This window comes from Gadus chalcogrammus, chromosome 2, assembly GCF_026213295.1.
Source record: "Gadus chalcogrammus isolate NIFS_2021 chromosome 2, NIFS_Gcha_1.0, whole genome shotgun sequence".
Taxonomy (NCBI): domain Eukaryota; kingdom Metazoa; phylum Chordata; class Actinopteri; order Gadiformes; family Gadidae; genus Gadus; species Gadus chalcogrammus.
Window position 1 is genome coordinate 4,373,173 of NC_079413.1, and position 24,120 is coordinate 4,397,292.

The 24,120-nt window shown below is 44.8% G+C and overlaps 2 protein-coding genes across 5 annotated transcripts in view; one reads left to right on the forward strand and one right to left on the reverse strand.

Annotated features, from left to right (window-relative positions):
• LOC130369901 (ubiquitin carboxyl-terminal hydrolase 22) overlaps positions 1-5,698 on the forward strand; it is a 31,547-nt gene extending 25,849 nt beyond the window's left edge. For 3 of the 4 annotated variants that reach the window (XM_056575507.1, XM_056575523.1, XM_056575532.1), the window contains 5 exons: positions 705-831; positions 1,828-1,919; positions 2,515-2,577; positions 3,000-3,149; positions 3,250-5,697. In XM_056575507.1, the coding sequence (XP_056431482.1) occupies positions 705-831; positions 1,828-1,919; positions 2,515-2,577; positions 3,000-3,149; positions 3,250-3,292 (475 nt within the window). In that variant the 3' untranslated portion in view covers positions 3,293-5,697. Of the gene's footprint in view, positions 1-704; positions 832-1,827; positions 1,920-2,514; positions 2,578-2,999; positions 3,150-3,249 lie in introns of all 4 variants that reach the window. The other variant, XM_056575515.1, reaches the window with a different exon arrangement.
• Positions 5,699-6,750: 1,052 nt separating this feature from the next.
• On the reverse strand, positions 6,751-12,880 carry LOC130369967 (somatostatin receptor type 2-like). Its single transcript, XM_056575600.1, has 2 exons — positions 12,610-12,880; positions 6,751-10,869 (listed from the first exon to the last, which is right to left on the reverse strand). The coding sequence occupies exon 2, from the start codon at positions 10,803-10,805 to the stop codon at positions 9,693-9,695; it is 1,113 nt and encodes a 370-aa protein (XP_056431575.1). The 5' UTR covers positions 10,806-10,869; positions 12,610-12,880; the 3' UTR covers positions 6,751-9,692.
• Positions 12,881-24,120: the final 11,240 nt, after the last annotated feature.

The following is a 24,120-nucleotide window of genomic DNA, read 5'->3' on the forward strand; positions in this document are numbered from 1 at the left end:
TGGGTGGGAGGTGAGAATACCCGGGAGCTCATCTCCCATCAACCCAGGGTCTGCAGAACAGGTGTTGCCTCTCACGACCTACCCCTCTGCCTCATCACTATTACTCTTTCTCCCTTGCTCATTCTCTCTCGCTCTCGCTCTCTCTCTCTGTCTCGCTCTTTTTCTCTCTCCCCCCCCCCGCCCCCCCGTTCTTAAGTCTTTACTGCATCCCCCACACACACACACAGACACACACCAGTCCGCGCTGCAGCAAACCTCTTAAAGGTGCAGGATCGGTTGTTGCTGTTGCCGTGGTGATGGAGGCCTCATCAACGGAATGACTGCACCAGAAACGCAGCGGGGCGGACTCGTGTTATCGCTCTCTGGACGCAACATAACAACCCTCAACGGATTATCGTTTGACACGCCACCACGCCTCCCCCGTTCATGACAGCGGTGGTGATGGCGGTGGGGCACTGGCCGTGTTTGATTGAGCGGGAACGACCTTATGCGTTGCCGACGACGACCCATCTGCCTCAATGGTTTCCCAGAGCACTGATGAAATGAAACCTCCGTGCCTGTGTCACATTGTCTCTCCGTCGCTCTGTCTGTTATGTGTGCTCTCTGTATGTTGTTCTCGCACGTCCTCCCTCCCTCCCCCACACGCACACGGACGGACGGACCCTCACCCTGGATCCATCTCAATTCTGCTCCTCGTCACGCAGGTTTACGCGGCCCGAGCATCTCGGAAGCAGTGCCAAAATCAAATGCGGTGGTTGCCATAGCTACCAGGAGTCCACCAAACAGCTGACGATGAAGAAGCTCCCCATTGTGGCGTGTTTTCATCTGAAAGTGAGTCAGCCCGTGTTTGCATGATGCCACGCATCGCCTCCCGCCGCAATGTCTTCCACGGCACTGGGGACACAGGATTATGGGGTTTCATGGCTGCCCCCTTATGTGAACGTATGATAGAATGAGTATGGTTCCTAGGATGGACAGAACTTTGTTTACATAGAAGTACAATCAAAATGTCCTCAACATGATGCATCAAATTCAGAGGATAGATTTTGGGGGGGGGGGGGGGTTAAATGATTCCTGATGAAACGCGCTGGTAAATGATGTGGTTTATAATCTTGAATAGCTGGTATTGAGCATGATGGTGAATAACAGCCATGTGTGATGGACATGTGGTGCAGAGTCTAGTGCTACTGGCCCTAGCTACGGCTTCTGGTTTATCCATTTTGACACTACCATCCCAGAGGACCTCATTGAAGACATAATGTATTCAGCTTTCTATTCTGCACTCATCCTTCAAGAGCCAAAGGCAAAATGTACAAATCGGAGAGAGCAAGCTAAAAGTTTTGGGGTGAAGTTTCTCAGATTTAAAATTTGTTTTAGAAAGGAAGAGAATATGATTCAACTGTGTTGTTTTGTTGCAAGGCTTTTCTAAAGCAACTACTCAAACGTTATGGTGTACATTGATTGTGATGCCGCAAAATGCCAAGCATTCAGTTTAATACAAACAGCAGACGTGTGCAAAACCATGCAACACGCACACCAAAGAGGGTTCTTGTTCCATTTATCAAAGCCCGTTCACCATTCCCTCCCTGCGTCATAAATGCATTCGGTCTCTTCCCTGTATTTCATAAGCAATGACTGAGGTTTAAAGCATTCCCTGTTGGTCATAAACACATCTCCCGTTTTTCTTTATCCTCTCCCATCCTCATTCTCTTCCGTCTGCTCTCTCCCTCTTTGTCCTTTCCCTCTTCGATTCCTCCTCTGGCCACCATCCCTTCCCCCTCCTCTCCCCCCCCCCCCCCCCTCCCCCCCTCCTCTCCCCATCGACAGAGGTTCGAGCACTCGGCCAAACTGCGGAGGAAAATCACCACGTACGTGTCCTTCCCGCTGGAGCTGGACATGACACCCTTCATGGCCTCCAGGTGAGCCACCCCCCCTTTCTGATCTCCAATGCAGGAACATTCACCACTAGTCCAGCGCTGTCCCTCATACTGAAGGGACTTTTCACTGGGTCTCATCGCCAACCCAATGAGCTCATGAAAATGTTTGAATCACTCTGAACGTTATACCATTCTGAACCCGTTTTTTTATTCAATCAATTCATTCATTTATTTTCCCCATCATTGGATCTGGGTTTATGGATAAAGATATAGATTCCCTTTTTTTCAATCATGGACTCAGAAGGGAGGTGAAGGGATATGCAAATGAACCCCGACCCCCCTCCGTGCCAGTCATTAGCCCAGTGTAGTCCGCGCCACGTTTTCCCCCCTGCCAGTCGAGCATGCAGCAGCAGCAGCAGCAGCGGTGGGGGTGGTAGTGCCCCACCCCTCTGGTGGTGGTGGTGGAGCCTTTTATCCAGCTGCATACTGGCTCCCCATCATTGGACAGTCAGAGCTCCTGTACAGACACTCCTGCCCCCTAGTGGAGACATGGAGTACTGACGTGCATCAGCAGAATTGTCTTGTGTTTTTCTTATTTGTTCATCTTTTTCTCTCTCCCTCTCTCTGTCCCCTGCAGTAAAGAGAGCAGAATGAACGGCCAGTACCAACAAACTGTTGATGTATTAAACAACGACAATAAGTAAGTACAACCCCAGGACGATCTGCATCCTCATGGGCAATAATACCATTCTCATTGGAACAACAATCAATTGTCGTTCATTGGGGTTCAGTAAGTCAACTTGGCTCCACCACATCGCGTAACGGATGCACCCAGCTGCGTCTTCTCGGGAACACTCCATTTAATCCCATCGACAAGAATGTCAGGTTTTGTATTAATTCACGGTGTTTAGAACAGCTTTCATTTTCCAGAACGTTTGCCAGGAAGTTTCTTGCGAATAACATTGATAATGCGTGCCCATATATGGCTCTGGCTATTTGGGGCCACGGCCGAAGAGGCCAAAACCCAAAGTTCTTTATAATTGTCTTGATAGAATTCCAGTAGCGCTTCCCCAACTAGGTGACTGACGTATGCCTCCTCTCTGTGTGTGTGGTGCCGGACAGGTATGCCTTGTTTGCGGTGGTCAACCACCAGGGGACGCTAGAGAGCGGACACTACACGAGCTTCATCCGCCAACACAAGGACCAGTGGTTCAAATGTGACGACGCCATCATCACCAAGGCAACCATCAAGGATGTCCTGGACAGCGAAGGGTAGAGAGGCGCACCACACGGGGCGTTAGAGGAACCACGGTAACGTGACTTTCCTCTCTGTGTATTAAGGGTCTGTTTTCTTTCTTTCTTGGGTCCGCAGGTATTTGTTGTTCTACCACAAGCAGTTCCTGGAGTACGAGTAAGCCTTAACGCGGGATCACGCTGCCCAGCGTGGAGAACACGACGTCTCTTTATGGCTGCTGAATCCCGGGCCGACGGGAGGGGGTGGGGTGGGGGGGCAAAGAGAGGACAGACGGACAGACGACCCGGAAACACACAAACCTACCTGAAGCGCTCTCCACTCTCCCGCGCCGGCCGGATCACCCGAGAGTGAGGGTCGACGAGAAAAAAAAATACAATTAAAGATCGAAGACTTCTGAAATCATGCAACCTCTCCACAAACAAACACAAAAAAAAAACTATACACAAAAAAAAACAACGCACTGAGCTTCTTCACGCCAGCTACTTGACGAATGCGAGCGGGGAGGATGAGGGATAGGACGTAGAGGAAGGGTTGATGGTAGTCTGTTTCCCCCCTCCCTCTTTCACCCTCACTCCCCCCTCCCTCTGCTGCAGGGGTGGGGTGGAAGCAGGTCAGAGGTCAGCCACGCGGATCGGGGCACATGAGGACATGAGGACCGATTTATTACAGTGTTGTATTCTAACTGTTTTTTTCTTTCCCTCTCATTTCTCTCCCATGGTGCTCTTGTTTCAACAGACCAAGCATTTAACTGAGTCAGTCACGGTGGATTACAAAAAAAAAAACTGTTTTGTCGTATGCATATGGAACTTGAATGCAAAAGAAAAAAAAAATGTTAACAAAAAAAACGATCGTAAAACTACACAAAATCAAGGTATTATCAACTGTTTTGTGAGAACAGTTTTAAAGGTATGGTTATGATTCGTATCATTTGTGAATTTAGTTATCCAATACTGTATGAATTTAGTAAATATCTATTTTTGAAGAGAAATGAAATTATGTGGGATCTAAGAGATACCAGTTGCTGGTGCAGTGCTGCCATGGAAACCAAACGGACTTGGACGCAAGCATACCTAATACTCACTTGTTCTGTTTTTTTTTATTTGTTCTGTTTTTCACTCTGGTTGAGGGCAGGAAATATACCCTTTTTATAAGCAACTCATTGAATTTTGAGTTTTTGTTTACTGTTCCTTTCGGTGAATATATTCATTTTTATTTTTTCTAATTTTTTTTTTTTGCAGTGTCCCTTTGCTGTCCTGGTACTGAAGATGAAAAAAAATGGGGGCGTATACTTTTCATGTGGAATAGTTGGTATGATGATGACGACGACGGTGATGAAATTGGCTCACGTTAGCTGTTGATTAATTGTATGTTATGTGTTAGCTGTGCGGGGGGCATTCTGGTGTGAAGATACTGTATGCATTGTCCTCGGTTTGGGACTCCTTGTATTTTCGAGAATGCTGTGGTCCTCATTATTGGATCAGCAGCGATCGCTGTTGCGCACCAAAACAAAAAAAAAGGCCCTTTCAACACCGCATGTGACGGGGGAAGGGGCCTGCAAGCGCCTCAACGGCCTCCCCGCGGTGATGCCGGAGGCCTGCGGTCCCTCGGGTCGGTTCTGTCTTGAGGCTCGGTTACCGTGATTCCTGTACTGTATAAAGGAGGGAGGGGGATGTATTCAAAAGGGCAAAAAACTAATTGCACGTACATAGGCACCACCACTCAGGCCACACGCCCGACTCTGATGTATCAGTGGTCCCTTCTCCATGGCAACCGTGAGGCTGGCGGTGTGGTTATGTGGTGTTTGTCTCCGCCTCCGCAGTGCAGTAAACCTGGCCCTCTACTCAATCAATACGCTGTCTTTGGAGTCCGATTGTTTTTGAGGTGATGCACATACGCCAGGCTGTTTTGGTGTTTTCATGTTGAAATATTCACGGATTGTGTACAAAAGAAAAAGAAAAAAAGGACGAAAAAAATCACTTGCATATAAAAGGAGCCCCCCCTCCATCACAAAGTAATATCACATTATTGCCACAGCCCACCCGGGTTGTTTTGCTGCTCTGTAATTAAAACAACAAAGTGCATATCTTTGGTGTGCTGCAGAACCTCAAACCCTGAGCCAAAAGGACGGAGGAGTGTGATCACGGACTTGCTAAATGGTTGCACCAAAGTGTTGATGTATCACGGCACAGATCATGCCGCACAATGGACATTCAGGGATGCGGCTGAAACGAAAAAGGAAGAGAAATAGCTTCATTGTCCGTTTCAGTGATTAAACTCAGAACAAAACTGCAATGTATTTGTTGTGTTTTATTTGTCCGTGGCCTTTATCGTAATTGCTGGCGAAACGACGGTTTCACAACTTAATGTATTCCATTTCTGCAATTTGTTATGCGCTTAATTTGGAAATGATAAATAGTTCAAATATAAGGATTGCCAGTTTAAAAAAAACGTCTTGACTGATCAATGTTTTTTTTAAGCTGTGGGCCTTAAAGTCCATACTGCATACTAAGTTGAGGGGAGAACTAGCTCAACTTATCCCGGTCATTTCTGTAGATCTAGGGCAGCTCTAGCTCACCTGATCCAGTGTCTGTTCTGTGGAGAGCTAGGGCAGCTCTAGCTCACCTGATCCAGTGTCTGTTCTGTGGAGAGCTAGGGCAGCTCTAGCTCACCTGATCCCGGGTCAGTTCTGTAGAGCTAGGGTACCCTCGTTCTGCTGCGTTTCATACCTTTTTATGACTTTGTATTTGGCGCCACCTTGAGGGTAAACTATGTATTACTGATGGGTAAACTGCTTTCGTTTTCTGTGTCACTGAATATAAATAATTGTACTTATTGGAAGGGACAAAGCGTTACCAACGTAGGCTTTTAAGCATCATACGTATTTTGGAGAAATAAGCTATAGAATCTCTTGATTCATCTACATAGGGAAGGTTGAGGATATTATGTATTTGTGAATAACCCCGTACAAGGACTATGGTCTGAGAAAAATGTAATTTGAACTTGTGATTTTTGTTTTTTTGGCGTCAGAAGTGGACGAAGGAGGTGTCGAAACCCAGCAGCACATGTTGACTCCGCCAAGTAGAATATCACACCAGAGGGAGTGTTGTAGGCTACTGAATATCAGCACGGCTGCGATTAGTCCGTAGCAGAACCATTTACCGAGAAGAAATGGCTCTCTAAATAGCTCTGGTCTGTAGGTTCGAGCAACGAAGATAATCACAGAGACGATGCTGACCCAGTGCAACTCGACCTCGACTGCGTCATTACTTTTATGCAACGGTTCTACAAGCACCGTATTAGTAGTTGGTTAGAGTTAATAAGCCGCAACCAATTATGATTTGTTTATTTAATCGTTAATTTAGTACCACCAACACAAACAGTTCAAACAGCGACTAAGCCGGGTATGGACTGTTGCCAAGCAACACACTTCTTCCTGCTCTCCAGCTTCTACTTTGTGTAGGTCTAACTACCGCGGGTCTGCTGCATAGTATGACGTGCATTTGTCTCTGTTTCATTTTATTGTGCAACCAGTGAAATATGATCTGGTGGCATGTGTAATTCCGAAAAGTTTATTATTATCAATTATTAATGAAGGCTAATTATCGGTTATTACCCTGCAGTAATTTACTGTAAACCGCAGTTTTACATGTGTAGTTAAAAGTTCCAGTGCTGTTATACTCTAGGTATCAGCACTCAATAACTAGGTCGGAACAGTAGTAGGCTAGGCCCTATAGTGGACATTGTGGTTAAACGGTGCACGTTGCAACAACTTTGCATTTAGTTAGATTCAACGAACTTAGAAATATGTTCCATAATAACATGCCCTACCTTTCCAATGCTCGCTTCTCAATCATTTTTGTCATGGGGTAAAACTATATTTTAATAATTCAAACCACTAGTTTGTGTAGTGTAGCCTATTTTGTGTCTCTCGTTGAAGGGTGTTAGCCTACATTCGATAAGGACGGGTATTGTAATGGTTTATTTAGGTACAGCTGTGTGAAATCCAAATCAAAACATAGTACATACAGAATTTGACTCAGACAATCCATTGGTAATAATACAAAATAATGTATCTACAAATGTCCAAAATAATTGCCCAAGCAGCACACACCATGCACGTCACAATCAGTACACTTTTGTGCCCATTTATTGGAATATCAAATTATTCGTTTATATTTCTCCACAGTGACTTGCACGTGCAATCTACATTCAAAAGCAACATTTCAAATAACTAGATTTACTCTATATATATATATATATATATATATATATATATATATATATATATATATATATATATACGTATTCATGAAGTGACTCAGAATTGATCCTCTGCTGGATATGAGTGTACCCACTGGCTTGAATCTTAAATAAACACACGTTTTTGATAGCAAATAGACAGAGGTTGTAACAACTAACTGTTGACGACATAGCCTGCAATATATATCTGAGAATGATGACAAAGTTTGTCAGTAAAACCATGGTCGACGGTTAGAAGGAACAACAGACCAGTCCAGGGTCTGTGTTCTAGCCCTTCTCAAATTTCATAAAGCAGGGGCACCTCCCACCTACCTCAACCCCAAGACCTGGCCTTTGGTTTCCACTCAATCACACACACACACACATACACATACTGTACATTCATACATACATACGTACATGTTGTACATACATACAGGTCTGGAACTGAGACTTAGGGTCACCATCAGCTCATGTGAATTCCAAGGTCAAAACCGTTTGTCAAAACACTGGTGTGGAGTTGGTGGCTGAAGGCCGGTCAAGCAGTCTCACCTGGGGAGGGTCAGAGTGACGGGGCCTGGGTGGGGCTGGGTGGGGCTGCACACCTGTGGTGCATTGAGTAATCAAGGCATACAGGATAAAAGCCAGCCATCAGCCAAAACACTCAGGGAGAGGTACATCAGTCGGCATCAAACTTCTGCTCTCACTTGTAACATCTAGATCACTCTAAAGTAAAAGGTTTTATTATAATACCTACCTGTGCTCTTGTTGTCGGACAAACCAAATGTGTGGTAGAGCATCTGCAACAACTGGATTGTTGTTTTTTTTTTAAGTATTTTGTATTCGTTTTTTTCTAGGAATAACACGTAGAATCACCGCACCGACACACTTGCAGTGTCTCTTGTTTCTATAAGAGACACAGATCTAAAAATAGTAGTCACAGATGGTAATAAAGCCCACCGCTGAATTTCAAGCAGCAACATAAGTGGTTTAACGAACGATCACCCACCAAGAAGCGGATATTGACAAGCCGAGTGTCATACACTAAAATGTAATAGCAACACTTTTTACACTGTAGCAGCAGTTGGTTAGTTGATAGACAAGCTAATTCCAATCTATTACCATCACTGAAGAGTACGTAATCCTCTTACAAGATGAAAAGAGTCACCTGGAAACATATAATCCTATAGTATAATAATATACAGTTTCCATCATTCTTTATATCTATACATATATACAATATGTAAGACACCACAGAAATGCAGGAACATAAATCACTCACAGAAGAAAAATCCTACCCCCCAAAGAGAAATCCCTATCATTGAACCTGTTGTTTATAGCTCCAGGTAACACATCCTAATGCGATGCCACCTAAATTCATTCCGGCCAGACGGCATTACCCCAACAGCGCAGGACTTGTTGACCGTGTAATTGTTCCCTCCGGTTGTGTGCCATCAAACCACTGATTGATGATTCTCATACGCCCACCAGCCAATCCCTGCACTGCGTCGGGCCTGTGAAGCAACATGCTAGAAAGGAGAATTTACACAAAACCAATATCTTCCTGGTTGGTCATCGCTCAGCCGTACAAAGGAAGGGCGGGGAGGGGGGGAGGGTTATACTGTATGTAAAAGTCCTTATCCCCCCCCCACACACACACACACACACACACACACACACACACACACACACACACACACACACACACACACACACACACACACACACACAGACCCAACTGAAAGGGTAAACACATATCCTTATTCCATTAAAGGGAAGTCAAAATGGGCACATGTTGGAAAATCCATATCTCGCAGGGACCTGTTGACCATCTGAGTTAGTGCACTTTCACCCGTCGGCCGCACTCTTTATCGATAACGCAATCTGCACGATCACAGCAGAAACACGTTGAACAAACACATTTGTGGGTGTGAGGCTTTCGCGGTTCAATGAAATGTGTTTGCAGTGCAGGGGGGGACGAAAGATACATGTGTTCTGGTAGGCATATTTGATGTTCAATCAGACTGACCATGTGACTTTGATAATGTGCCATGTTTCTCTTCTACCCCCCCCCCCCCCCTGCATGCCTGCCACCCTTGTTTCTCTCTGTTGTTGGGCCAGCACCAGATCCTCTGTAGTGTTGTGAGGCCGTGCGCACGCCTGTGCCGATCAACACGCAAACTGCGACTCTGTGCAACACATGCAAACCGGGCGGTTCCCGTTCCCAATTCAATTTGTTTGTGACGTACGCGGTTGCTAATTCTACTGCTACTGCTACCGCCTTCCCCCCCCCTGCGGCGATGGCGGTGGCGGCGGCCTCCTCAGATGCTGGTCTGCAGGTCCCCGTTGAGCAGCGTGCTCTGGGTCTCCGTGGGCTCGTTCATGATGCGCGACTTGTCCTGCCGGCTGTCGCTGCGGTCGATCTCGTCCAGCCCGCCCACCTTCTTCAGACACAGCACGTTCTGGAAGCTCTTCTTGAAGTTCTCCGACAGGAAGGCGTACAGGATGGGGTTGGCGCAGCTGTTGGCGTAGCCCAGCACCACCACGAAGGCGAAGGTGCTCCGAAGCACCGGCGTGGTGCTGATGGTGCCCGTCACCGAGGTGACGTTGAACACGTAGAACGGCAGCCAGCAGAAGACGAACACGGCCACCACGATGGACACCATGCGCGTCACCTTCCGCTCGGAGCGCTTCCTCTTGGTGGAGCCCACCCGGAGGCCCGAGGACTTGAGCTTGACGATGATGAGCAGGTAGCACATGCAGATGACCATCAGGGGCAGGAAGAAGCCCAGGATGAAGGTGTAGAACATGAAGGCCGTGTAGTAGGCCTCCTGGGGCTCGGGCCACACGATGGTGCAGAAGCAGTCGTCGTGCTTGGTGATCAGGCCGCTGTAGATGACGATGGGCAGGTTGACCAGCAGGGACACGCCCCACACCGTCAGGTTGATGGTCTTGGCCATGCGGGGCTTGCGCCACTTGGTGGAGCGGATGGGGTGCACCACGGCCAGGTAGCGGTCGATGCTCATCACCATCAGGCAGAAGATGGAGGTGAACTGGTTCAGGGAGTCCAGCGTCATCACCACGCGGCACAGCACGGGGCCGAAGGGCCAGTGCACCAGCGCCAGCTGGATGGCGATGAAGGGCAGGCCCAGCATGAAGAGGACGTCGGCCACGGCCAGGTTGAGGATGTAGATGTTGGTGACGGTCTTCATCTTGGCGTAGCGCAGGATGACGTAGATCACCAGCGCGTTGCCGCAGAGGCCGACCGTGCACACCAGGAAGTACAGGCAGGTGAGGACCACCGTGCTGGTGCGGTCGAAGCTGGGGTCGGTGTAGTTGCCGTGGCCCTCCGAGTCGTTGGCCTGCACGAAGCTCTCGTACATCAGGGGCTCCGTCAGGTTGAGGGCCGACGAGGGGAAGATCCAGGGCTCCATGGTTCACCGGCGGCTCGCTGTCGCTGTCTTGGGAAACCGTTTGGCAGGGACTAAGGCATTCCACCTGCAATCATGGAATATATGGATTCATAATGTATATCGATGTACTATATTGAGGAGGCGGCTCTGTAGTCCTTCTCAAAGTAGCGGTGATAAGGTTCCTATTAAGGAGCGACAAACGAATGGTCCACATCGATCGAGCCTCGGTTCTATTTGCCTCTCCCCTCTCCATGGAGATGTTACTGACGCATTAACGTCAGGGTTGTCCAATTGGTGGACCTCTATGTAATGAATCTTTGCAATACAAATTTACCTTTTGCATTGGAGTCATTTCTGTGCAGTCAGTCTTAACATTTATCGATTACCTTGGTCTATACATCTGTTTTAATATTTGACTGCTGTAATAGGAAAAAAAACATGAGGCACTCGTAACTGACCTCTCAGGTTATAAAATAACTCAACAATAGGCCTTTCCCTCGAAGGCTGAATTATTGTGGTTCTGAACAAGCAAACAGGTTTTATTATTCACACTGAATACGTGGCCAGTTTCATGATACAGCCTGGCTACCAAGGGAAATCTCTCCCCTGGATCCCATCCGCTGGTAATCACTCACACACCCTCCTGTGGGCGAAGGGGGGAGGGGGAGTGGGGGGAATAATTAATATAAACAACCAAACCCAACCCGGCCCCCACACGTTTATTAGGGGTTGGGCAGGGATGTAAATTAAGCAGGACTAAGTAATTGAATGAGGAAAATCACTGTCTTCCCTCCCGAGAACCAGACAGGGGCAGCCTACCAGGCTAATATCAAGAGAGGTTTTATTAAGCCACTTTGTCATTCCATCCGTGACAGCAAGGTGAGGAAAGCAGCCTTACTGAAACGGTTGGATCCTACATTTGTGTTGTGAGTGGTCTGAAGGTCTGTCTTAGTTGAATGCTTTTCAATAGGTATTTATTGACTGAGTGTGTGTGGGGCGCTTTAGGTCTACATTACGAATGCACCTTGCCATCGCTGAAAAACGGGGATTGCTAAAAACAAACATAGTGCAACCTTTGTAACCGTCAGAATCAATATTATCTTCAGGGTATCTGTATACTGTGCTTTGTAAAAAGTTGATCTCACCAGTCTACAAAAACTCCATTAAGAGGTGTTATACGATTTGATGAACCCTTATTCTTTCCCTTTAGCATTAAGTCGTATATTATATTGCTTTATATGCAACAAGTTTCATTATCTCTCTCCCATACGATTTAATTTGGCAACGCTTGGTTAGAAAATCGAATGTCCACCAGAACAATATTGTAACAATAAGACTTTATTATCGCCTTCCTTAAAGAGTTGAATAAATAATTAAGGCTATTTTGGACAAAGATCAGCACAACGGAGGAGCAAAGGCACCCTAACATGAAAAAAGAGGATGTGCTCAGACTGTTCTGGTCTATCACGCACATGACAGAATCACTGCAGGTCATGTCACAAGGAATGCAATTGTTTGCTTTGGTCAATATTTTTGCATCGCAAATAAACCTATATGGAGATGATAATGCCAATTGTTTGACTCCTAAAGATAAAATCGCCCGTTCTTCACGAGTCGACGTCAGGCGATCTCTAACTGAGACATCAGGAAAAGTGAGTGTAGGTTACGCTCAATACTACGGTGACTGGATGAAGTTATTACGCATTTGATCAAGTAAAAGTTGCATGACAGCACATGTCGGAATCTGCACAACAGTTAATCCAAGGAATGTTCTTGATTTAGGTTGAAAATTACGTACTATGTGAAGAGACCAGTTGATGCTTACCTCTCACACGACGAAGCGCTAATTCGGTAAGACGCGTCTGACACGGAGAAGAAACACGAATCTGAAAGAGCAACGCATCGTCGCCAAAAAGCATCCGTATGCACAAGTTGAACTTCGGTGCGGGTTTTTCCACTTTTAGCACCAAAACCTTAGACTGTTACTGTGTTCCATCAATGGACATCGATGAAGCGACCAAAGACCATGCCGACCGCGCGAGTTCAAATGCAAACAGGAGATCGCGTGCGTCTCGTGGCTGCGCTGCTGTGACGCGCGCGATCAAAAGACCAGTGGAATGAAAGGTGAGCGCAGCATGGAGAGGCTGAGAGGGGAGGCTCTAAGGCGAGGCTGTTGGGGAAGGCTGTAAGGGTGTGAGGGGAGGCAGAGAGGAGAGGCTTTGAGGGGAGGCTGTTTGGGGAGGCTGGGTCTCAACAGGTTTCCATCCTACTAGGCTATATGCACCGTGTGAACGTTTTTGCCGGCCATTTTCTGACTCAAACAAGGAGATAGAAAAAACTATACTAAAAGTATTCTACGTTTCGGAAAAGCTGTTTACAAGACATATGAACCCCCTAAATAGGATTGTGTTGGTCCTTCAGAATATCATTCATTCCTATAACCTTAATATCTATCAAATAGTCACTACCGAGTATTATATTTTTTAAATGTTGAAAGACTTTCCACCAGCTATTTAAGTCAATATATTCCTGAAATTATTGGCATATTCCTACAAATACAATTCGTTTTTGGATGTTAAATGTTTATTCAGTTGACTTTATTCAATCTCCTCCCATATATTCCCAATTACAGCTGTCCATGTTCTCTAATAAGCCATCAACCATATTTGGATAAAAACGTTAGAAACCCCAGCAAATACTCCTCAGTGCTTCCTGGAGACGTTTACTTCAACAGGGGCTGTAAATATCGTGTTTGAACAAGGAACACAAAGATCCGTGCTTCAACGGAGCACGGATCCGCCCACCATTTTGTCACGGCGTTCCTGGGCCCCTGTGACGGTGGGCACTCAGCCTAAACGCTTCGCCGAACCCAAGGTGGAGGTGCATCACAGCCAGGCAGACGGCGCCCAGGCGGGGGGTCCCCTTCCTCCTGGGGTTGGAGGTGGTGCTGCCAGGGATAACAGATGGTGCCGGCGGTGGCACCGTGCCGCAGGTCAGCGCACGCCTTCGCACAGCCGCGGTTAATGAGACAGCCTGCTCGTTCTATGGCTGGCGTCAGTGTTAGCTGGAGATGTTGTGTCGGAGGAAGCTACCGAACGAAGGTAAAGGAATGGAGACGTGTTGTTTTTGTTTATATGTACTTCAGTAGACGGTTTTATCCAGAGCGTTGGGGTAACGTCTGATACATCGACCAGTAGTTAGAGGGAAGGAGTCTTGCTGCAGCAGTACTACAAGCAGACCGCGGGCACTTGGGCATCAAAACCAGTCATGGGGGAGGGGGGCCGGTAGTCTGAAACAAACAGGTGTTTGGATACAAACACAAACAAAAACACAATTTGGATCGGACGATAGCATCCATTTACATGGAAAATTCCTATAAACCTTAAATATCTATTACTTTCATTAAATGATACTCATAAATGTATGGTGTGATACCCTTGTCGTTTAGAAAAAAATCTGTTTGTCAGATAACTGTTAACTTTCAAATGCACTTATGACCCACTGCTTTAACGCTATCAAAATTGTAATGCGTAATGTGCTTAACATAATATGTTAAGCACATAACACAACCAGATACAGTACATTATGCAATTGTTGTGTGATGTAATAAGACTCAGAGTTTTTAAATGTAAGTCGGCAGAATTTCATCAAAGTTCTCCCACTTAGAGTCAGACTCTTACTCATATTATGAGTGATTGGCCCAATCACTGTTCTAATGTAGTTGCATATTATTTGAACCGGGTAATCTTTTGCAGATGGAAAGGACATTGAATTCTGCAACGGTTATGGTTGCATGAAGAATTTAATCATAGTGGTTTCCTTCCACACCTAACTTGTGAAAACTTTAAAAGATGGATAGTCGTTGACATTCCGGCGATATATTAAACTGGACAGTAAGTGCACTCTAATGGAGCACATAAGGCCTGCCGCAAAATAGATAAGTGAAGTAATGCTGTCTTCACTGTTTACTATTTAGCAGAAGGGTTTATTCAAAGCAACTTGCTGTGAATTCAGAAACATCTACAGCTTTGAAATATTTAATGAGCATAGGGGTTAGGCATTATCAAAAACCTTTCATAACATAACCTGTCCGCCTGTCAAAAATGTTTTTGGGCTGTGAATAACTTAATATCCATGAATCTTCCACCTGAATTGGCCTCGATTGATTATTGTGTCCAGCGAACAGAAAATATTGTCGATGCTTGGTCAGTAGTGTAGTCAACCACAAACAATAGGCTCATACGTCTTTGTGTGGGTAGCAGCCTCTCATTGAGTTGCTGCTAATAAATATAATAATGAAGAACTGAGTGACGCCGACTCCATAACAGCACGCGTGGCACTCATTACCAGGTTATCGTCGACACTCAAGTCGCCGATAACTAAATATTAAATGGCCTCACAATGAATCATCTACCCGATAACTTCATTCTTTTAAGCTAACTGATTACTAAATCAATAATGTTGACGTCGTCGTTAATGACGATCATGTCTCTCCATTAGATGCTCATGATTTTGGATACAAGGGTTAGCAACATGGACCCTTTGGTTTGGGCCTGATCAATATCCTGTTGTGAAACAAGACTGGCGATAGGAACGTGTAATCTGGCCTAAGGTCCTCTCTAAGTTGATGAGGCCGTCCTACGTAAGGCAGCGGGGAGCTGCAGGCCCATGCCCCTTCATCTGCTTTCTAATTACGGGGCTGTGATCATGTGTAATCAAGCACCTCTTTCTACAGCCTGCTCCGGCATGGAGGGCATTGATTATTTCTGGCTCTGATGAACTGGCAAACAATTAATCAATAAGTTCCCTTTGGTGCTCGTTTGATAAATGCTGCTCCTGCCGTTGCCACCTATTTTCCCCTTTGGCATTTTATTATGGCAATCGTGTAATGACTTGTGTGAAGCCCTAATCCAATAGGTCGCAAGCCCTGAAATGTGTGAACTGTTGCTGAGGTCTACTGATGCTTTGCAGAAGTAATCGTGTTATTCTAGTGGAAACAAGAGGCCAAATGCTTCATGTATAAGTGTGAAATGATACTGTATAACCAAGCCCCTTACCCGAGAAGGGGTAGAAGGAAAATGCAGAACAGCGAGCGGCTCATTTTGCATCCATTTTGCATCTGCGACGGACTGGCTGAACGTGGCGTGTGCTGTTGCGTGTTGCCAGTCTGAATGCGCCAGGGGTGTTAATGTGTCTCTTGAGTAGTTCTGTGTGTGATGAACGCGCGGTAACCCTTCCTGATGCATTTTCTGAGTGCAATACCAACGTCAGCGACAACGTTGTGTTCCAATTTTCCCCTTTCACATTTACAGCATCGTTATTCCCCTGCCATGTGAGTGGTTCCGCATCGTGTTATTACGTTTGAGAGAGGTTGATAGATTAAATCAAACACATTATTTCTATTAAGAGCGAAAGCTGTTCATTTGACATGTCACACCCGCCAAGATAGGCTCTAGTGGTGTAGAGACTGCCCTGTTGATTGACACATCTGAAATGAGAGAGTGAAGTGGATGAAGAGACCCCGGATGATATGTGTCAGTCCACGAAGGGAACTCAGCGCAGGTGAATCATAACAGTCTCCGTCCAACAAGTGTGACATATTGAGGACGTGGCCCCTGGGAAATGAAATAAGGCAATGAATGAGATCCAGCTGCGCTTCTGTCCCATGAGGCTCTGGCGAGGAATGGGATAATCATTGGGGGTCCATCAGTCAGAGTTTGCTAATCAATATAATTATATTATCATAATCATAATCATAATCTGCACTAACAAATTTGTTCAAATTTATTTATTAGGAATGACCCCTTGAGATTAACCCATCTCGTTTGCAAGGGGGTCCTTAACAACATAAAGTACAATAACAACGTATTAAGAACATATTTCTTAATAAAAAATAAATCAAAAATACCTTAACTGTGACATGCTGCAAAGCAGCTTACTCAATGGTAATTAATGAAGCATTAATATAGCTGACTTTGCCAGCTGATTAAAACAGGATTATGTCTTCAAGTGAGCTTGTGGGGAAGGATGTAATATTGAAATGAAAGTGCTGCAGGGCTTCAAGATGTTTGGCTGCAGGTGAAAATATTCGCAGCAGGTCGACGAGAGTTTGTGGTGGAAAGTTTATATGAGCTTTTCAGTTTGTGTTTGATATGCAGACATAACTTAATTCAATTCATGGTCGAGGTCATTGACTACAGTTTTGTCTTTGTCATATTTGTTTAGCTTTCGGCTGGGACCACTGCACCGGTTTCCTGTTTTACTGGAGAGTTCCGCTCTAAATATGGCTAATTGTATGTAAAGCACTTAAGAGATAAGGACCAGAATACATCTCTGTTCTGCCTCTGTGTTATGAGACCAGTACAGCGAGACTCAGGTCATCCCGGGGCGGCCTGCCCGCTGTTCCCAGGGTTTATCTGATGAAACCAGGGTGTACGGTGAAGCAGTGTTCTGTTGTTATGCACCACTTACGCAGACACTAGACAACACTAGATACTCAACACTAGATACCTTTAAATCAGGGCTCCAAAATGTCTGTTTGCCGCAGCTTTTATTGAAATATATGTTTGTGTTGGCACATTTAAGCTGAGCAGTAAGTGCTTAGCTCAAAGATGTTATTTTAAATAAATGTCAGTTAGGAATATCTACTGCCGAATGAGGTGACCCAACGGGAATTGAGCCTATGGCCCACTGATGCCTAAAGCCTAATGCCCCACAGAAGCCCTTAAGCAGTGTTATGAATGTTACAAACTGGGTGTCGGTGCCGACTTTCCTGCCCTGCATTCAAATCAAAGATTCGCTCTTCAACTCGCTCTTCAGCGTGTAGTGCTGTACTGTTTTGAATGGAACTCAGATCTTCGAGAATTCCACTTGAGCATTCTTATACTTATTTTGTTCAACATTTTTTGTTTTAAAGATTGTATATCATTTTTAATTATAATTATAATTATATAATTATTCCTTTAAAGGTGCTGTGGAAAGGATTCAATATATATTATTCATTGTGTAATTTGTTACAAATGCATATCCATCTGTCATGTATGAGTGAGCGAAGTGTGCTGGGAGAACATCTGTTTGTATGGGCCTGCCTCTGTGTGACACCCTTTGGATTTTAGACTGCTCATGGATCAGATGCCAGTCGTGGCATCTCTTTGGATCGCTTCGGGTTGCTCAGGTTCATCCATCTTGTCTTTCATCACGGGTGCGAAATGCAACGCTTCTCAATGCTGGTAAAAATTAGAGGGTGAGATAATTTTTTGGGTTGTTCGTTTAGTTTTAAAATCAATCGATCTCTTTTCTGCCATCTCTTTACACTCTTGAATCGTACCCACACACACAGCGACTTTGAGTAAAAAATAGGATTCCTACCAATGCAAAGCACTCTGAATGCCCTTTGAAGGGAGCTCTTTAAAGGACATTGCATTGCCTTGAGGCTTCCCCACTCCAGCAGTAGTCCATTTAGTTGCATGCATAACACATGCATTAGTGATGTGGACATTCAATGTTCTGTATTTATTGCAAAAAATATTTTTTTGTGTGAGCAGCGTAAAAATCTCGACATCGCTCACATCTACACACACAAAGACACCCAGACACACGCACACACACACAGACAGAGACAGACAGACAGACAGACAGACAGACAGACAGACACAGACAGACAGACACACAAACATACACACCGACAGTCATACGCACACAGTCCAAGAGCCAAACAGCCAACCGTTTCACTCTCTATCAACCAGCTCGTTGGTGCATAATTGTTGACAGCTGGTCTCGACCAAGAGGGGCTGAAACTTCTCTCGCAGGACTGTACCTTGTCACAAGTCATTTATAAGCTCGCTCACACAACACGTCTGCAGTAGACTGTGTGCTTATTAGGGGGAACAGGGTCAGTGGACGGATGGTTTCAGGTCTGGTAACTGGCTTTGACATTCCCCTCAAGAGAACCATGCTTCATTTAAACCCCCATCTCGTTTCGACACTGTGGACCAAAGCATTGACGCACACATGCTGAAATCTTTATTTTGAATCTTAAAATTGGAATCAAATCTTGAATCTACTTACTCTGGTTCTTATCAACTATTTGAAATTTCAGATGGCCACGTATATCGTAATATCATAAATATATAATTCTATAAATATGAATCATAGGAAAGATTATCAGGGTGTATAAGAAGCCTATTTTACTTCATTTCCAATAGACATTGTATCATAAAAAGTTTATTTTGTTTTCAAATATTGATTCTACTGCCCTTCCCTCAAGCTAATCTTGGCAGTCTAAATAGTATGGTCGGTGGCGTGTTAATAACTCACCTACAATAACAAACCTTTGAGGACAAAAAGCGCCTCAATGCCTGGTTGTAAGGACAAGTCAGAGGGCCCGGAACACTGCGAAACACCTCCTATTAACGCTTCTATTTTAAGCTAGCTTTTCCTTTCATGGCCTTTTATTTTAGTCCTTTCTTCTGGTTCTCTGTCCTTTTTTTTGGCGGTAGCATGTTTTCTGTACCCTTCATTGACATGTTGTAAAATTAACCCTTTTTAAATTATCAAATGGCATTTTTGTCTCCAGCTGCAACTCAATTAAAATGCAAATGAATCCTTCGACTATACATCCTTTCCCTAGACAATGGATTTTCCGTTTTGTGGCTAAATTGGTGTAAGGAATTCGACTACCCGTCTAAATCTAATTTGTTGCAAGCCAAAGTGCAAAAACCTTTCAGGTTAACAGCTTCCCATCCCTGCAATTTGAACTAAAGTGGAGAGCCTGCTGTTGGTCGAGAAAAACATAACCAAATACATGAACTCACAATGTGAGTATGCATGTACACTATCTATGTAGGCATGAACGTTTGTACGTCTGTCGGTGTAATGTATGTGGTAGCGTTTCCCGCGAAAATTTGCATTAAGCAGTGTTGTTTATATTCATATTTGGCTTATTGTCTGGCGTATGTTTAAATTATAATAACAATGTGTACCACAACACAATAGCCATAAGGCCAACGCTACAAGACCAGGAATCCTATTGCAATATTATACCTGAACAATGATTTGTAAGCCAGGCCGTGAATAGAAAAGTTTATCAAGCTTAACAGCGTACCAAGGATTCACACAAAAGGCTGGCACATTTTGCAGCTGTCAATGTCTCCAATGTGTTGAGAGTTTTTAGTCGAAAACTCACTCATTCTATCTCATAAACACACCATATAAAAGTATTAATAAAGAAAATGTAAATGGAAGGGGGGGGGCCTCCAAACATATATACACACACACACACACACACACACACACACACACACACACACACACACACACACACACACACACACACACACACACACACACACACACACACACACACACAGACACACATGCACAGACTTCTTTACATCCAGTCCTATCTGGCTTGGATGTCTTTTGTGCAGACCATCCAGACAGACAGACGGACTCACACACACACGCACACAGGATGTTAGGATGTTAGGATGTTAGGATGTTAATAAAACGCTGACCAGAGAACATGGCGGGCAATAACTACTAAATAAGGTAAAGTCAATTTAAGGTAAGGTCAATTTCACCAATTTCGTGTTGAATTTCGTAAGGTCAAAAGAGGAAGCTGTGATGAAAATGTATGCATGTATGCATGTATGCATGCATGCATTTTTTTTTCTATCTGCCTCCCCCTTTTACATTTTCTCATCATTATGAGCACTTGAACGACCAAACATTTCTCATCACGAAACAATCAAGTATGCATGATCGATATGATAGATCTTCTCATTCATACAACAACGTGCATTTCATATCGGGCTACCTCTTTAGAAAACACGTCATCGCAATCCATAATGAAACGTGATCCACGACACTGCTTACAAGCTTGGTCTGAAACAAGATATCTGGTCTTGTGCACCATATGCACTCTCTCAGTCTGCCTGTCTGTCTCTGTCTCTCTCTCTCTCTCTCTCTCTCTCTCTCTCTCTCTCTCTCTCTCTCTCTCTCTCTCTCTCTCTTTGTCTGTCTCTGTCTCTCTTTGGCTCTCTCTCTCTCTCTCTGTCTCTGTCTCTGTCTCTCTTTCTCTCTCTGTCTCTATTTCTTTCTCACTCTCTCTCTCTCTCTCTGTCTCTGTCTGTCTCTCTTTGGCTCTCTTTCTCTCTCTGTCTCTGTCTCTCTTTCTCTCTCTGTCTCTGTCTCTATTTGTCTCTCTCTCTCTCTCTCTCTCTCTCTCTCTCTCTCTCTCTCTCTCTCTCTCTCTCTCTCTCTCTCTCTCTCTCTCTCTCTCTCTCTCTCTCAGTGCTACACCCTCATGGTCATTAGCACTCTGTGGTTGGCCGATGAGGCTGATCTGCTTCCAGCTCGATGTTCTGCAGGAGAGGTGAAAACAGAATGCACAGCCATCTGCACAGCACACACACGCACACGCACACACACACACACGCACACACACACACACACACACACACACACCACACACACACACACACACACACACACACACACACACACACACACGTACACACACACACACACACACACACACACACACACACACACACACACACACACACACTTTCCTTCCCATAATACCTGCCATTGAGCGTTTGATAGATTATGCTGAATGATGATGTTTGATCATGATGATGATGATGTCAATATTATCGTCTCTTATTGAATACATTACATCACATTTATTTTACGCTTTGGTCCACAGCGACTTCAATAAGTGCATTCAACAATGAAGATACAACCCAAAAAGTGCATAAATAATGCAAGGGCATACTATTCCCCAAAATACCAAACTCCTTACGTGCTTCGTTGTAGAAACAAGGGATAGAGTAAGAGTTTTATGGGCCAAGATGCAGTCTGCACCAGATGAGTTTTCGTTCCACTGCAGAAGGTTTCAGCAGTCGTGATGTCAGTGATAATTGATTCAAATGTTTAGAGTCCAAGACGGCGTGTGTGCATTGAGCAAAGCAGGTTATTGTCGCTGCAGGTTCAACTTGCTACTATGAATCCATGGATGATGTACTGGATGATGGTACACGCTTCTCTCTCTGACCGGCTAGCCCTAATATGTGGAACAGACCAGCAGTGGCGATGAAATTAAATTAATTCATCCTCATGGATTACCTTTCACGTCGAGCTCCGTCCGCTCAATTAGTGTGTTGTGTGTTGTCGATTGTGCCCTGTTGTTTTTCACCTTCAGTTGTCATCTCAATATTTTAACAGTGTTGTATTTTCCACTGCCAACTAATAGGTGGCAGACACGGCTTGAGCGCCTCTCGGGAGAACGAGCTGTCCTCAGTCTCGGCGGTTTGTTCTAGTGTACAGAAAGCAGAGATGTACGTACACATCCACTTAAAGTCTGCCCCTTTTTACTCAGAATCCTAAGCAGGTTAATTATTGTCTAATTAGAGTCCTGTTCCCAGGACTTAATTATCCACACATGAATTAGGTCAAATACCCACTTTAGCCTATTTCCCTTTTGAGTTTTGACTCAGGGATGCCGTCGATGCCCATTACAGCTCCTGAGGGAAGGAGTCGATAGCGGACCTCTTTTCAATCAAGTCAGGAGACCGAAGAGGATGTTGTTTATTGATTTCTCTGGGACATGTAGATCCTCATCAAGCCATCACACGTACGCCAGAAGTCTCTTTGTCAGAAGAAACATGGAAGAATATTTTATGTGAAGCGACTTCTGTGAGGCTTGGTATTATGCAGAACTGACGGATCTGTCGAAGATGGACCGACTGCTTCTGAGGGTCGAGAAGCAGAGAAGAAAGACTTTCAAACTCTTCGTCTCCCCCGCTCTCAAGTTAGGAATGAAACTTGCTCGTATAAGATACTCTTCACAGAGTTTCATGCTGCTGCCAAAAATATGAAGCACCGGGACAAACCTTCTCTAAAAAAAAAACGTTTCTTCTCAAAGCAAAGTGGATTCAAGTGAGGGAGTCTACTCGGAATCCAAATAGTGATACTACATCTAGAAGATATCACGTTGTCGCGGATATCGTCGTGCAACATGCACAACAATGTAAACCCTTCAAGCATGACCGCGAACAGAACTTAATGGCGTTCTTCAACTCGATCTTCCACACCACAGACTCCTGTTCAGCATATCGTGCAGACACCAGGAAAATAGACCAAACCCCATTCACCTGTCACTGTTTGAAGTTAGTCCTGAAAAAACTCTTGCTCATTTGACCAAAGGCCCCTCTCTTTGTAGACTGAAATTGCCCCAAATACATGGCAAGTATTTCAGATATTTTTTTGGAATAATTCAAGAAGTTGGAGCATCGAAGCCGCCTGCTTTATGGACGGTTGCGGCGGCGGTAGCAACATAACCTACTTTCTCAGGCTGGAAGGATCCATAAAGGCTGAGAAGCCACAGTGATCTATATATATATATATATATATATATATATATACATATCTAAACACTGACCGTGTCACTTTTGTCAGGCGTTCATATCATTCAATATTTTCTCTTCATCCCTATGAAGAATATTTTCTCAAATTCTTCTCTATATTTTATTCTGGGCTTTGTCAAGTGTCATGTCAGATATGCTGTCCTAGTCTGGTCCTCTGTCTAGTCCTACAGCAGAGGCGTTAGTCCAACTCACAGTATAGTTGTCCTTAAAGCGAGAGCAGGCAAGGTATTTTAGCGGCATTTTTGAGCGGTATTTTTTATTTGTCTCTTTACATACTTTACATTCCAACACAGCATTCAATAAATGAAATGCTTTGATAATTTATTTTGGGAAAAAATCTGGTACCTCTGGCTGTCACAAGTCCAAATCTGCTGCAAATCAGGCCTACATCAGGCAGAATTGATTGATAGTATGGCCTAGCTCTCTGTCTACCGAGCAAGTAGCGAGCTAGTGGCACAACCCTTTCTCTTGGACTCTTACTCAAGCAGTAGTCAGCCAGCAACCCTTTTTTTTGGGGAGAGGCTTTGGAGGCAGGCCTGAAGGGAGGGCTGGTAACATTGAGCTTACTGGGTACTGGGTCCCCTGCCTACCCCAGCTTTAATTAGCGGGGGTGTTAGGCAGCTTTCTCAAGGAGAACGACAGGTAGACTCAAAACCCTAACAACTGGAACCGTCCTGTCCCTTAACCTCATTGGTCTCGCTTTCTCCCCTCTGGATTCCCATGTGAGACACATTGTGCCCAAATGGGAATCCATTGCTCCAATAAGGGAACACATAGTTTCTCCCGTTGCAGTGAAATGGAAGGTTATCAGAGGAAAAGTGCCCCCTGCATCCTTGTTATTGCTTCAAAGTATTATTATTGTGTGTGTGTGTATGTGTGTGAGAGAGTGTGTGGTTGAGAAAGAG